Source organism: Otolemur garnettii, unplaced genomic scaffold, assembly GCF_000181295.1.
Source record: "Otolemur garnettii isolate 467f Iridium unplaced genomic scaffold, OtoGar3 scaffold00010, whole genome shotgun sequence".
NCBI lineage: Eukaryota > Metazoa > Chordata > Mammalia > Primates > Galagidae > Otolemur > Otolemur garnettii.
In genome coordinates, this window is record NW_003852405.1 from 10,012,445 (window position 1) to 10,027,132 (window position 14,688).

The following is a 14,688-nucleotide window of genomic DNA, read 5'->3' on the forward strand; positions in this document are numbered from 1 at the left end:
TTTTTTTTTTTTTTTTTTTTTGGTTGCAGTTGGTGTTGTTTAGCAGGTCCAGGCTAGGTTTGAACATGCCATTCTCAGTGTATGTGGCTGGCACCCTGCCAACTGAGTTACAGGTGCCACCAAAAAATAATATTTTTAAGTATTACCATCAATCTGTCCATCAGCCATTTTCTCGTTAGTTAACTTACTAAGCTATGTATTTCACAGGCATTTCATTTCTACTCTGTGCCAGGTTTATACCAGGGGCTTTTGTGTGTATGTGTGTTTTGGTGGGGTGGGGTAGGTAGATTTCATTCCTTTCTTGCTTTTGAGTTTAAAGCTAAGTTAAATTTACTTAGCTTTTTTGTTTGAATTCAAAATGAAACTCCTAAATTAAAAATAATCAGACTGTCTGGGAGATTAAAAACAACAGACGAACTATTACAAATCTGGTAAACCAATTAGTCAAATATGGAGAGTGAAAAACACGCTTGGAATGATTTTGACTCATATAATTACCTCAGAATAATTTTTTAAGTGTTTCTAGGCAACAGCAAATTTAATAAGAAACAAGTGGTGAAAAAAATAAAAGAAACAAGTGGTGTTTTTTTTTCTCTTCTCTCTTATTGTGATAAGAGCAGCTTGTCTCTCTGCCTGCTACGTGGTATTAGAAATGGCTGGTTGGGTTACAGCAGGAAGGCAGGAACATATAGAATGTGGTTTTTTTTCATATAGCGTACTTCACCTGTGTTTGATGAAACATTAATTTCGTTAAGGTACAATTGACCTGTACAGGTAGATCAGAGCATTTTAAGTAGGGGGTAAATTTGGATAGAAATCATAATGAATGAAACTTTGACAAAGGAGAAACAGCAATAAAAAATTCTTAACCTTTGTATTTTTTTTTTTAACCTTTGTATTTCTGTATCGGTGTTTTGGGTTCCCTTTTGAAATTAGATCTTGCTTGTCATCTTTTGAGATAGCTGAGTAGATCATTGTTTTATATGATATTGAGCAGAATGCATTTTCTCACATTCCTTCTCCATTTGTGGAGGAATTTTCCTTACGTTATGTGAGATGTGGCTCCAACTCACTGCCTAAGCTCCTAACAGCCCGCCTCTCTGCTCTTTTCACAACATACGGTCACAGAGAGATCCAAGGGTTCACAAACACCTGGTGCGTTTGTCTCATAAGCAGAAGGAGGTTACTAACTATTTGAACACAAATGAAAGTTTACTAAAAGGAGGTACAAGGCCAGAAGGGTGCTTTGGAATATTAGAAAAACAATCCTTACTAGAGAACATTTAATCATAAGTAGCTTATCCTTCTCAAAGGGAATGCTGTGTATTTGCATCATTCTCCTTGGCAGTTAACCTTTTATATTTTATACCCATGACATTTCTGTCAAGCACCCTGTGTGCTCCAGTTAAAGTCAGAGGTCCTTGGACACGGTTCAAGAAGTAGACAGTGTCTGGAGGGGGAGCTTAAGCAAGACAGTTTGGCAGAGGGAGGTCATGGATAACCACAGGACCAGTGGATAGGAAAGAACCAAGGATGTGAATAACAGCTTTTGGCAGCAGTGCCTCTTGGGGTGTTATTTTGAGTGTGAGCTTTTGGACACAGGAAAGCCACGAAAGTGTCTTGACAGGATTCCTAACCCAGATTATAAGTTTGTGCATATGGATATTTGGACTGACTCAGTGTACCTGTGCCTACAATCAGGGGCATATGGTTCAGTGGTCCCAGTAAGAGCAGGACTCATTTGGGAGGCAAATTGAAACTCTGTTGAAGTGAAGTGATTCAGAAGGAGATGTGCAATATGGCTTTCCTCCTGGGAACATTCTCTCCTAAGGTATTAATCAGGGCACCAGCAAAATACTCAATAATACTGTTCCAAAGATAAGAAACTGTGGAAACCTACTTATTTTCTGAAATGGTGCCTGTCTTTAAAAGAATATAGGAGGGAATGAATAAACCGTTTATGTAAGGATGATGTGTGAGTCAAGGCACCCTCTGAGTATTCTTAATATTCAAGTGAATGTCTACATAAAATTATGCATATAGAGTGAAATTGTAGCATAGATTGAAAATGAAAAATGCCATGAAAAGGGATAGTGTACAGAACTTAACTTTGGTGGAATTCTTCTGGAGGATCTGAAGGACAATTTTATTTTTATGATTAGAATTTTTCATTAGGGTTAAAATCCTGGCTCTTAACTTAGCTGTATTGACTTTTAGCTGTAAGGTAGCCTCCATAAACATCAATTTTTGTCATCAGTTAAATGAGACCTACCTCCTAAGGTAATTGTGAGAATTCAATGAAATAATGTATGTGAAGTATTTAGCATAGTACCTGATTCATAGAAAATGTTCTATAAAAATTAACTCCTGTATTAGCATTCTAACCTGTAATCTCTACAGAGAATAACAACAATGATAACACCTGCTACCAAAACTTGTGGGACACTACAAAAACAGTTCTAAGATGGAAATTTATGCATTAGATGTTTACATCTGAAAAACAGAGAGAGAGCACATCAACAACTTAATGAACCATCTTAAAGAAATGAAAAAAGAAAAGCAATCTAATCGTAAACCTAGCAGCATAAAAGAAATAATCAAAATTAAATCAGAGATTAATGAAATTGAAAAACAAAAGAATCTTTGAGAAAATTAACAAAACAAAACGTTGTTTTTTAAAAAAAGTAAATAAAACCAATAAATCTTTGGCCAGATTAACTAGAAACAGAAAAGTAAAATCTCTACTAACTTCAATCAGAAATGATAAAGGGGGCTTGGCGCCCGTAGCATGGTGGTTACAGTGCCAGCCACATACACTGAAGTTGGTGGGTTCAAACCCAGCCCAGGCCAGCTAACCAACAATGACAACTGCAATAAAAATAGCCAAGTGTTATGGTGGCCACCTGTAGTCCCAGCTACTTGGGAGGCTGAGGCAAGAGAATCGCTTAAACCCAAGAGTTGGAGGTTGCTGTGAGCTGTGATGCCACAGCACTCTACCGAGGGTGACATAATGAGACTGTCTCAAAAAAAAAAAAAAAAAAAAAAAAAAAAAATAATAAAGGGGAAATAACAATAGATGCACAGAGATATAAGAGATCATCTCTGAGTACTATAAGAAAATCTATACCCAGAAATTTGAGAATGTGGAGGAAAAAGATCAATACCTGGAATCACACCCTCTCCCTAGACTTAATCAAGAAGAAATAGATGTCTTGAACAGACTGATTTCAAGAACTGAGATTGAAGAAACAATAAAAAAAATCTCCCAACAAAAAGATGCCCTGGTGCAGATGGCCTCACACCAGAATTCGATCAAACCTTCAAAGAAGAGCTTATACCCATACTGCAGAAATTATTCCAAAAAATTGAGAAGGAAGGAATCTTCCCTAACATGTTCTATAAAGCAAACATCACCCTGATACCAAAACCAGGAAAAGACCCAGCTAAAAAAGGAGAACTTCAGACCAATTTCACTAATGAATATTGATACAAAAATTCTCAGTAAAATCCTAGCCAATAGATTATAGCTACACATTAAAAAAATTATTCATCATGATCAAGTTGGTTTCATCCCAGGGATGCAAAACTGGTTTAACATGTGCAAGTCCATAAATGTAATTCACCATGTGAACAGAAGCAAAAACAAAGACATGATCCTTTCAATAGATGCAGAAAAAACATTTGATAAAATTCAGCATCTTTAGAACACTTAAGAATATAGGCGTAGGTGGCACATTTCCTAATCTGATCAAAGCCATCTACAACAAACCCACAGCTAATGTTATACTGAATGTAGTACAACTGAAGGCTTTTCCACCTAGAACTGGAACCAGACAAGGTTGTCCTCTATCAACACTACTATTTAACATAGTGCTGGAAGGTCTAGCCAATACAGTCATGAGAAGGAAATAAAAGGCAGCCAAATGTGGGGCAGAGGAGGTCAAACTCTTGCTCTTTGCCAATGATATGATCTTATTCTTCGATAACCCCAAAGATTCAACCACAAGACTCCTGGAAGTGATCAAAAAAGACAGCAATGTCTCAGGATATAAAATCAGTGTCCACAAATCAGTAAACTTTGCATATTCCAGTGGTTCTCAACCTTCCTAATGCCACGATGTATTTTCATTGTTACAAAGGGGTTGCGACCCACAGGTTGAGAACTGCTGGCATATGCCAATAACAGCCAAAATGAGAAGGTAATCAAGGACACAGTTCCCTTGACAGTAGCTTAAAAAAAAAAAAGAAAGTCCTAGAAATATACATAACAAAAGAGGTGGAGGATCTCTACAAAGAAAATTATGAAACCCTAAGAAAAGAAATAGCAGAAGATGTTAACAAATGGAAGAACATACCATGCTCATGGGTGGTAAGAATCAGCATTGTGAAAATGTCTATAAGCAGTCTGCAGATTCAATGCAATCCCCATGAAAATACCATTATCATACTTTCAACATTTGGAAAAATAATTCTTTGTTTTGTATGGATCCAGAAGAAACTCTGTATAGCCAAGGCAAATCTAAATAATAAAAACAAAACCAGGGGTATCACTCTACCAGAATTTTGGCTATATTACAAAGCCATAGTGATCAATAAAGCATGGTATTGGCCCCAAAATAGAGATATTGACATTTGGAACTGAATAGAAAACCATGAGATGAAACTAACATCTTACAACCACCTGATCTTTGATAAACCAAACAAGAACATACACTGGGGAAAAGAATCCCTATTTAATAACTCTCTCTTTGTTGATGATATGATCTTTTACTAAGAGAACCCCAAGGACTCAACCACAAGACTCCTCCAAGTAATCAGAAAATACAGCAATGTCTTAGGCTATAAAATCAATGTCCACAAATCAGTAGCCTTTGTATATACCAATAACAACCAAAATGAGAAGCTAATCAAGGACACAGTTCTCTTCACAGTAGCTTCAAAAAAAAGAAATACCTAGGAATATACATAACAAAAGAGGTGAAGAAAATTACGAAATTACCTCTACAAAGAAGATTACCCAGTGGCTTTAATCATTCCTCTCTTACAGACAAGGAAACCGAGGCTCAAACAGATGAAAGAACATGCCAACCTCATGTACTGTGATCAGCAGAACAAGCATTATGAAGGCTGGAGGCTATGCTCTTTCAGTTCTCACAACACCTTGGAAGTGGAAGTAATGAAAATTTCACAGGCAAAGTCTGGCCTTGTTATGGACTCTGAGGTAATAGCATATCTTTATTTTGATGGTCAGACAGAATGGCAAGTGCCACCCTCAAGCAGGCACTTTAATAAATCACATTCAGGGTTTGAGAACTTTCCCTGCTTAGGGAACAGGAGTGGCTCTGCCTAGTTCAGCTTCATCGGTGGGTCTGACTGCTATTCTGAGCTATTAATAATGGGAAATTGTATTGATTTAACCAGTAATAAAAGCTTCTTAAGCACTGTGGGCAGTTGTTTAGGAAAAAGATTGAATTTTAAAACACGCACCTGATTATTTAGCAGCTTTACAAACACCTGAGAAGAAAATATTTCTTTGTCAAGTACAGCTGCTTTGGCGATTCCTGAAAGGCTGGGCTGTAGTGGGGGCTGCTAAAATACAGATGGGCGCAGATACTTTTTGTCTTAAGTATGTGCCTACACAACATTCTGTTCCTTACACATTTTTAACTCAATAAACCTGCCTCCGTGGGCCACAAGAATGCAAATTCTTGACTAATCTTTGCAGATACATCTTTTAAGAAAAGTTCCTTAAAAAGAGCAGTTTCCTGATTATTAGAGATACTTGTCTGGTTAGGTGTTTTACTGTTTCCAGAACATTACGTCTATAGCTGTCTTTTCATTTTTCAGCTAGAGAGAACTGAACCTGGCTTGCTTTGAGACCCAAGTCTGCCTCTCATGGGCTTCTGGGACCTCAATCAAGTCCCTCTCCTCTCTGTGCCTAAGTCCTCATCTATGAATTGGTGGTATTGATGCTTCCTTTCTAGACTGTGACACTAAATGATCTAATGTTAGGTGCAAGCGCTTTGTGAATTGTGCCAGGCCTTTTAAAAGGGAACCGAGACTAAACTTACTTGGTACTCATGGGTTAATAGCATCCTGAAGATCTAAAATAAAGTTGTAATGAGAGGCCAGAATTTGCTATTGAACAGACATGTAGTTGGTAATTTATCAGAGAAAATAGAGGGACGTGGAAGATGATCCTGAGAGTGGCAGAACTTTTTGGAGAAAAGAGAACAGTGACAGAACACCAGACTTCTATAAGAGGTAATACCTACTCAGTCCACAGAGGCCATGCGTGCTATCATTGTACAGGCAGTGTAGGGCAGTCAAATGAGTCGGTCTCTGATCTGCCAATACCTATTGTGTGAATTCCTTAATTCTCTACAAAAAGTGAAAATAATAATACCTACCCCCACAGAATTATGAAGATTAAATGGGCCAGTATATATATAAAATGCTTGGTGGGCCTGGCATGGTGGCTTACTCCTGTAATCCCAGCACTGGGAGGCTGAGGCAGGTGGATTGCTTGGGCCCAGGAGTCTAAGACTAGCAAGAGCGATACCTCATCTCTATTAAAAATAGAAAAACTAGCCTGGTGTAGTGGCTCCTGCTTTGGTCCCAGCTAGTTGGGAGGCTGAGGCAACAGGATCCGCTCAAGCCCAGGAGTTTTAGGTTGCTATGAGCTATGATGCCACAGCACTCTACTGAGGGCAAGTGAAACTCTGTCTCAAAAAATAAAAATGCCTAGTGCATAATAAGTCTTATTAAATATCTCCTTCTCATTTAATATTTTGGGGGCACATAGGAGCTCTAATCAGATAAGCCATTGTCAACACTTGTAGAAGCTTATGTGCTTCTCAGGGCATCCAGGCAAGGTCTGAAAGCAATCAGTGCAGTTCTAGTAAATACTCTGGGATTACGCAGAATATTGCCCAAACCTGTTAATGGAATTTGAGAGCATGTAGCCATTTCAATTATCGTTAGGTGCAGAAAAAGTTATAGATGTTTGGTATGTGAAAAGACTCTAAAAGAAGGTTTTGAGGGGAAGCAAGTATGTGTCTGTGCAATGGGAAAAGTTTACAGGGATTAAATTCAGGACTAATTCAGAGCTAAGGGTACGGTGTTGAGGAATGAAGGGAGTAATCACCTGCTTAAGCCGGACTCGGGCTGAGATGGTCTTACAAAGGGATGCCTCACGAAGAATCATGGAGGAGTTTTCCAAACTGTGGAGCTGATTTATTGGGTTATTCTTAAAGTGTTTATAATTTACCATTGGGAAGCACTTCATTTCTTTGAGTAAACAACTGAGAGATTTATAAGTATAAAACTTGCAATTACATAACCTTTTAAGGATTGTTATTTTCAAAGACATTTAGATAAGAACGAGCGGTCAGTGATTTTAGCTACTGAGTGCATGTGCAATTAGGAAAGTAAAATGGAAATCATTTGAAAAAAGAAAGCCTTTTTCAGATTGTGGACTTTAAGCCTAAAGTTATGTGTTTGTATAGTGTGGTGAGTATGGATGAAGTGTGATTGTTGCATAGCTACTGAATACTTTTGTCACCCAGGTCTTTCCCATAGTCCTCATGAACGATAACAAGATAAAGTGAGTGAGGCTTTGAAACTTGCCTATACTTCAGAGATGGGAGGACTTTAGTTCATTGTCATGATTATACAACAAGAAATTCCATCTTCTTTCCATGCATAGGTTAGAGAATCAGTCTGACCTTTCCCATGCATTTTTTCATGCTGATTTTTTTTTGTGATGATACTAATAATCTCATTTTTTATTTGAGTTTTTCAGTTTTTTTCACATCCATACTCTCATTTGAAGACAAACTAATTTAATATTTAATTTAATTTTATTCTAATTATTTGAGACAGGTCCTTACTCTATTGCCCAGGCTGGAGTGCAGTGGTATCATCGTAACTCACTGCAACCTCAAGCTCCTGGGATCCTGTGATCCTTGTGCCTCTCTAGTAGCTACAAGCATGCGCAAAGATGTCCCGCTAATTAAAAAAAATTTCTTTTTTTTTTATTAAATCATAGCTGCATACATTAATGCAATCACGGCGTACAGTGTGGTGTTTTCATATACAATTTGAAATATTCTCATCAAACTGGTTAACGTAGCCTTCATGTAATTTTCTTAGTTATTGAGTTAAGACATTCATACTCTTCTTTTAGAAAGATTCATTTGTACCCTTGTAAGATAAACCATAGAGGTGAACCCACCAATCTCCCTCCCTCCACCCATCCAGCCCCCCAAAAAAATTTCTGTAGGGACAGGATCTTATTATGTTGTTCAGGTTGGTCTATAAGTCCTGTGCTCGTGATCCTCCTGTCTTGGCCTCCCAAAGTCCTAGGATTACAGGCCTGAACCACCACACCTGGCTTAGTCAAGGTAATTTAAGTATGTAATTTGTTATATCAGAAGTTTCCTGACTCTGCACCTGTGTTAAAGAAGTTAGGTAAGTTTAGTTAGATAGTTTAGATAGTTTATTAGAAAATACAAGCCCAGCAAGAACCATAATGTAAGGGTTCAGCCTCCACCTATTTAATGTATATAATAAATTCATCATGGAAGCAGAGGAGGGAAAACATGAGTGGAGAATCAATATAGAATCTTCTCTTCCAAAATACGATTGTGGCTGGGAGGGACTGGGACAGGTGTGATGGAGGGACAGTATAAACATACCTGTGGACTCATCACCTGTCCTCAGAGTGGGGGCTGGGGCTATGAAGAGGGACTGCTTTTTATGCACCTACCATGTGCCAGGTAGGTCCTGGTAGTTTAGTACATATATTTTTTTAATCTTCTCAACAACACTAAAAAAGATGGATATAATTACTACCATTTTATAGGAAATAAGCTACATTTTTGTTGGAAATTGATAAGTCACCTACATGTATCATAAAAATAAATCTATTTATTTGCTATGCTCAAATGATGTTTATTGTAAAATTTCTATTGTTGCCTTAATTCCTTAGTCTTTTTAAGAAATCCTAATGGAAGGTCTGATTGTGCCCTTGATGCTAAGAATGGCTCTTCTATATACAATATGAGACAAAGTCAAAATAAAGGTAGCTGTGAAGTATGAGTGAGGGCCGTACCTGAGGATACTTTGTTCGAGAACCTGAATCTGGTGCTGGTCTTGTTGATTTTGCTTCTTCATCTCTTCTTGTTCTTTTCCACTGCTGATTCCATCTAGAAGCCATTTCTCCCTCAAGGCCTTTTTCTGATGTCAGCAAAGGAATATGAAGATATCAGTCAACAACCTCCAAAATCTCTTACTGCTTCCAAATCTTATGAATTCCAGTAGTAGACATACTAAAGAAGAATTATTTTCTCTCAGTGCCTTGCCTGAACAGATCTGGCATTTTATAGTCTTCATGGCAACCTTCTTGACCCTTTTCCAAAGTCAGTTTTTACTTATCTAAATCCTGTTTATTCTTCAAGGTCTGATTCAGGCCCCTCTTTATCTATAAAGATCCTTGCCTCCCCTAGACTTCTGGAAGCCCCATCCACACCCTCAGACAACTCCCTTTCTTCAGAGTCATGATGTACTGGATGTTTATTGCAGTTATACAGGGACCTCATTATGTGATGTCTTTACTGTTATTTGTTTGGTTGATGGATGTATATCTTGTATCCTTAACAAAGTCAAAAGCTCCCCCCAATCAGCTTGATATTTACCCTGGTAATGGCATGCAATAACTGCTCCCAAAAAATCTTTTGTAGGGTTAATTGGAATGGTGGGCAAAACAGAAGGTGCTATGATACCTTAAATTAATTCAACATTAGCCTTAGGTAGGGTGGTAGATATTTATTGTTTTGCCCACCGAGTATTTCTTATTTTCTCATTATAGACATCTTTATCCTTAAGTTTATCTCCCTATCTGTTCCACTAAAACATGATACATTAGTTTCATTGATCTTTCTAAACACTGAGTTGAATTTCTGCCTCTCTAAGAACACAAACAATTTGTACCTTTTATCACTTAAAAAATCCTCTTTAATTTGCATGAAAAAAAATAAACTCTTGAACTTGAGCCAAAGAGGACTTAAAACAAGTGAAAAAGACCTATAAATTTTGGAGTGGCTTTATTTTTGCATCTAGTCCATGTCTCAAGTAGAAATGGTCAGATACGTGGTCATATCATTTTCAAGGAGTTTGTTTTTCCCTTTTGTCTGGAAGAAAAAGGCTGCCATCTTGTATTTAATCGGTCTCTATAAAGTATTTGTTCCATTATTCATCATTAATTATTCATTGGGAATTCACTACATCTAAAATAGCGAGGAGAGAATGGAAATTTTTCTTTATTTTCTGGGACTTCTTTCTCTTATATTACAGTTAAGATGAGAGCAAGAAAGAATCTTGTGTCTTTTTTAAAAAAGATGCTAAAATTAATACCCCTGGGATATAAATATTTCTGAATTAAAAATATTTTTAATTAACCTTGGTTGGTGCTATTTAATTACCAGCATGCTGTTATTTTAACTAAGGCAATGGCTTTCAAAGAATTTTAAAAAAAGAATTAATAGCACACTGACTACAAATAAATATGATATAGAATTATAGTTTGGGCAACAGCCGAAATTTGGATTGCTTAGTTGAAGCAGTGAGGGGGCCTGGAACCTTATGGATGCATGACCATGGTTTGAGGACCACTAGATTAAGTAACAACTTAACCCTCCATCATCGTATTTGTGTTGATCTTCTTACAGTTCTTATAGTTTTACAGTTCTGTCTATGACTGCAGGGGGACAACACATCCCATGACAGCAGTTGGTATTACTCTACTCCAGGGCCAGAGATTTTTACCCCCGTGTTATCTTGACCATTTATTATAACTGTGTAGCTGTTTGTAAAAATGTTTTCTCACGTACCCAGTAAACGTCATTACTATAGGTTGAGATTTAGTTCCAAGGTTAAAGATGCTAAAAATATCTGACTATATCTGCATTTTATGAATTTACCTTGATTTTAACTTATTGCAATTTGATGGGATATGTAGATAGCTAATGCATAGTAAAGACAACAGATGACACCTAGCAAAGTAAGTGATAGTAATTACAAACCACCTCTACAGGTAACTCCTGTGACCTGCATAAATATCTCTATAACAAACACTCAGACGGGACGTCTTATCATGCTGGCTTACAGAGGACAGAGAATGATTGTTGTGGCATGATTAGGTTAACTTGGGGCTACCTTCTTGGTTTTCATCAGGCTAGGAATAAGAACAATTTTAACTTTAGTCTTCTAAAATTTTGTTCACAAACTGCCCTACACCCCTGGTAGAGAATGCTTCAAACTTAAATATAAAATATACAATTTGGATGTGCAGTCAAAATGATCAGATGTGATCACATATTATTGTAATCAAAGCACTTATTTTGCTTTTTTCTCCCAGTTTAGACTGAATGCTTTACTATATGAAACTAATGAATATAATAAAACCTATTTCATGATGAAATTTCGAATCAAAAGCCTAAGATCTTTTGGGCAGATTTCCTTTTTTTTTTTTTTTTTTTAGGAAAGGTTTTCCTGAAGCACTTCTATATTATCAAGCAGGCATAGTAGAGTTTGGGAATAAATTAGTTTTTCATACCGTGAGTTGGATAGACCCATAGAAAAGAAAAATTAGCTAGATTGAATGTAGGTGGCATGAGATTGTGATCGTCTTACTAGGCAAGAAGATCCATAATATTTATAATTTGAATATGAGAATGTTAATAGTATCCCCAGAAGTTCCCCTTGCTGGCACATCATGGGTATGATTGCCAGGCTCAGGAGCTAAAGAATGTCAGTGAATTATTGTTTTGAAATGTGTGTGTACACTGATATGGGAGCAGTGCTTTGTGAATGTTTATACTTCTGTTGTTTAACAAGTGTCAGTGAAGTCTAGTGAGAATGTTTGCAATCAGGAGGGTGGTGAGGACAGTCATGGGACCCAGGACAAATGGAGGAGAAAATAAGAGACAGGCTGGTAAAGCATAGAGGCCAGTGGTGCTCTCTTGACCTGGCGAACATACTATAGATTGATTTGTAAAATACTTTTGCATGTGTGTGAACCCCATTTTGGAATTATGCCTACTTTCTCTTTGATACAGCCACCTATTTTCTGAAAACATGGAAGAATGTTCTTTACGGAAACAGCCACTTTCCACCTACGTTCCTTTGCAGTTTGTGCCTCCCAGATAGAGCTCATCACAGAATAGGAGTCCTTCCGAGTTTATGTGCCAGTTATCCTTTTAAGGGCACCGGCTAAGTTTTATTTCTTTTATATTCTTCACATCCTACGTGATAGGTGCCTAAAACACGTTGACTGAAAGGCCTTAGGTACATCTGCATAAATTCCACCTGTCAGCTAACACTAAGCTTAAACTCCTCACCTCTCATTGACCCTTCTTGGACCACCTCAGATCAAAGAATTAATGCTTATGCTCTAATGTAAATGAAAAAAACCTCTATCATTTAACTTGTCTTATTTAATAATGAATTTCCCAAGGTAAGAAAGGTGTCATTTCCTTCTCTTCCCCTCCACACCACACACCACGTAGGGTCAGTGCACAGCTTGGATTGCACCTTTGTGCAGACAAAATGAAACCCTCTTGCTCCCGTTATAAGGAGGCCTGGGGCAGAGTACACGGGAATGTGGGCAGAATTTCAGCACTCTCATTTCAGGTGCCTTTGAACAGCACACAATCTACACAATTGTGTACAGGAGTCCAAAGATGATACATGTTTTGGTTGGATGAGATTATAGAAGAGGCCTCCTGGGTTCCAGAAAGCAAACCAATGGAGAAGATTGTGTGTTACTTTCTGAATGGTTTTTGGCAAGTACCAAAATGAAGTGCCACCTCAGTAGAGGACCTGGAGTGAATCATACCTTTCCTATGTGAAACTTACTTTGTAAGATGAACTGAACAGATATTTAAACCTTTTACTGTGAACTCTACTGTTTTTTGGCTACCCATTCTTCAAGGATAAAAATTACTGAATGCTAGAGAGTTCACTGTGAGATTCAAATTGTGTGTAAGTTGTCTGTGTATGAGCTAGAGAGAGAGTGAGTAAGCTCTGATTTGGGAGTTAGAAATGGCTACCGCCCAAATTGTTCTAGATTTGATGGTTGACTTCATTTGTATTACACTGAACACCGTGGTAAAAAAATTTTTTTTTTTTTTGTAGTGACAGAATCTCATTTTATCGCCCTTGGTAGAGTGTCGTGGCATCACAACTCACAGCAACCTCCAACTCCTGGGCTTAGGTGATTCTCTTGCCTCAGACTCCCAGATAGCTGGTACTACAGGCATCTGCCACAATACCTGGCTATTTTTTTGCTGCAGTTTGAACCTGCCACCCTTGTATATGGGGCCAGCACCCTACCCACTGAGCTACAGGCACCGCCCTGTAAAATTTGTTTTTGTTTCACTGATTCTCTAGGAGCACATTGGGATTTCTTGAGTATGTCCACTACTCATGTAAATTCAATGTGTCATACTGTAAGGACAGTAAGGACAGCAGACTAACTATGTTTGAAATTATCCAATAAACATCAGACATGTCAATTTAGGCAGGAGCAAAGAAACAAACAAAGTCCAGAGAACTGAGGCTAATTAGAATCTTAAATTATGTTTCCTTTCAGAGAAGTGGTTACTAGTTCCATTAGAAAAATGGATTTAGCTGAATTTGGCAAGTTTAACTGAGGTTTATAGAACCCATGAGTGTGTACCATTGTTTCATTAAGGGGATTCATTCTATCTATTGATAGCAGCCCTGCCAGATAAGTACAGTTTCCTGTTTGGGCCTGCTCACAAGGAGCTCCTGTTTGTCATGGCCTGTATCCTGTCAATAAGCTACGTAATAAAATGTTGAAACTCAATGTTTAATTACACAATGACCACACCCAGTGAAAGATGTAAAGTCTGATTTTAAAAATGGAGGTTTATTTCTGGTTATGATCTCATGTTCTGTCAAAACAAAAGAAAACCAAAATCCAAACCATGCTCAGACAATATTGGATTCATAGCACTGAGCTTTTAAATACAAGCATCCTTGACCAGGCCAGACACTGTCTGTTCTGCACCCTCGGGGAACGGCTGGCCTTTCATTGGTTTGAAAAGGAACTTCCTAGCTGGATCTGCTCCCTAGAGATGTTGGGTGAGCCTGTAAACAGGGCCAAGTTCTCAAGGTTGAATTCTCAAGGTTACCCAAGAAAATTAGGAAATTCAGTTAATAAAGGATGAAAGTAATAAAACCACATTTTCAACTTTCCACATGTTTTCCAGAAGGGATTAATCTCATATACAAATATTCTCAGCTCCTTGACCTCCCCTATGGTTGTTAGAATGCTAGTAGGAGTATGTTGGATTTTTTGTTTTCCTGAAGTATCTGAACTATTCAAATCTCAGTGCCATTAGGATATTTGAATACTAAATCCTTGAAATGAAATCAAAGTCATAAGTTACCTTCAAATGTTGGTGCTTTAATTTCTCTTCCTCTACCTTCAGACGTCTCTGGGATATTTCTTCCTGTATTTTCCTTTTATCCTGAAATAAAAGAAATCCAGCATATTTAATTTTTTTTAAAATGTGTTTAACTAGGTTACCTTGGGATTGCTGTCATTATCTGAACGGCCGGCCAGCAATGTGCTCTTGGCATTGGTGCGAAGCTGTTTTG

The 14,688-nt window shown here is 37.7% G+C and overlaps 1 protein-coding gene across 1 annotated transcript in view; it reads right to left on the reverse strand.

Annotated features, from left to right (window-relative positions):
• Positions 1-14,688, reverse strand: part of PALMD (palmdelphin) — a 55,253-nt gene that overhangs the window by 19,706 nt on the left and 20,859 nt on the right. Inside the window, exons 2-3 of the mRNA XM_003784123.3 lie at positions 14,478-14,558; positions 9,116-9,240 (exon numbers count right to left, since the gene is read on the reverse strand). Of these exons, the coding sequence (XP_003784171.1) occupies positions 9,116-9,240; positions 14,478-14,558 (206 nt within the window). The remainder of the gene's footprint in view (positions 1-9,115; positions 9,241-14,477; positions 14,559-14,688) is intronic.